A 1,023-nucleotide genomic window follows, 5' to 3' on the forward strand; every position below is an offset into this window, starting at 1 on the left:
AGGGATTGGAATCCCAATGGAATTCCCAGGGATGAGGATCCTGAGGGAATTCCAGGGATGGGGATTCCATTAATTCCCTCATTAACCCCATTAATTACACCAATTAACCCCATTAATAACCCAAATTAACCCCATTAATTACACCAATTAACCCCATTAATGGCCCCAATTAACTCCATTAATGACCCCAATTAACCTCATTAATGACCCCAATTAACCCCATTAATGACCCAAATCACCCCATTAATGACCCAAATCACCCCATTAATGACTGTAATTAACCCAATTAACGGCCCAAATTAACCCAATTACAGACCCCAATTAACCCAATTAACGACCCCAAATTAACCCCATTAATGACTGTAATTAACCCCACTAATGACTGTAATTAACCCAATTAACACCCCCAATTAACCCCTGCAGGTCCAGAACATCTCCCAGTCCATGGAGGTGCTGGACCTGGGGATCCCGGGGTGTTCATTAACCCCACTAACTCTCCAATTAACCCAAATAATACCCCCATAAACCCATTAATTACCCTATTACCGACCCCAATTAACCCAATTAACACCCCCAATTAACCCCTGCAGGTTCAGAACATCTCCCAGTCCATGGAGGTGCTGGACCTGCGCACGTTCCGGGACCTGCAGTACGTTCGGAACACGGAGGCGATGATGAAGGGCCTGGACTCGCGGCTCCGCGTGGCCTCTGAGAGCCACAAATCCCTCAATTCCCGCAGCTTCCAGGTGCCAAATTCCCGCTTTTCCCGCTTTTCCCATCCCCCAAAAATCCCTTTTCCCAACTTTTTTATTCCCTGTTTTTTTCCCGGAATTCCAGGATTTTTTTCTGGATTTTTTTCTGGATTTTTTCCGGATTTTTCAGGATTTTTTCCGGATTTTTTCAGGTTTTTTTCCCTCTCCCTTCTCATTTTTTCTATTATTCCCTGATTAATTTTCTTATTCCTTGATTTATTTTTTTATTCCCTGATTTATTCTTTTATTCCCTGATTTATTCCCCCCCATT

The 1,023-nt window shown here is 43.3% G+C and overlaps 1 protein-coding gene across 1 annotated transcript in view; it reads left to right on the forward strand.

Moving 5' to 3' along the window:
• Window positions 1-553: 553 nt before the first annotated feature.
• LOC107199290 (noelin-2-like) overlaps window positions 554-1,023 on the forward strand; it is a 3,963-nt gene continuing 3,493 nt past the window's right edge. Inside the window, exon 1 of the mRNA XM_015616620.3 lies at window positions 554-803. Coding sequence (XP_015472106.1) covers window positions 612-803 — 192 coding nt within the window. The 5' untranslated portion in view covers window positions 554-611. The remainder of the gene's footprint in view (window positions 804-1,023) is intronic.

This window comes from Parus major, unplaced genomic scaffold (genome assembly GCF_001522545.3).
Source record: "Parus major isolate Abel unplaced genomic scaffold, Parus_major1.1 Scaffold554, whole genome shotgun sequence".
Lineage (NCBI taxonomy): Eukaryota > Metazoa > Chordata > Aves > Passeriformes > Paridae > Parus > Parus major.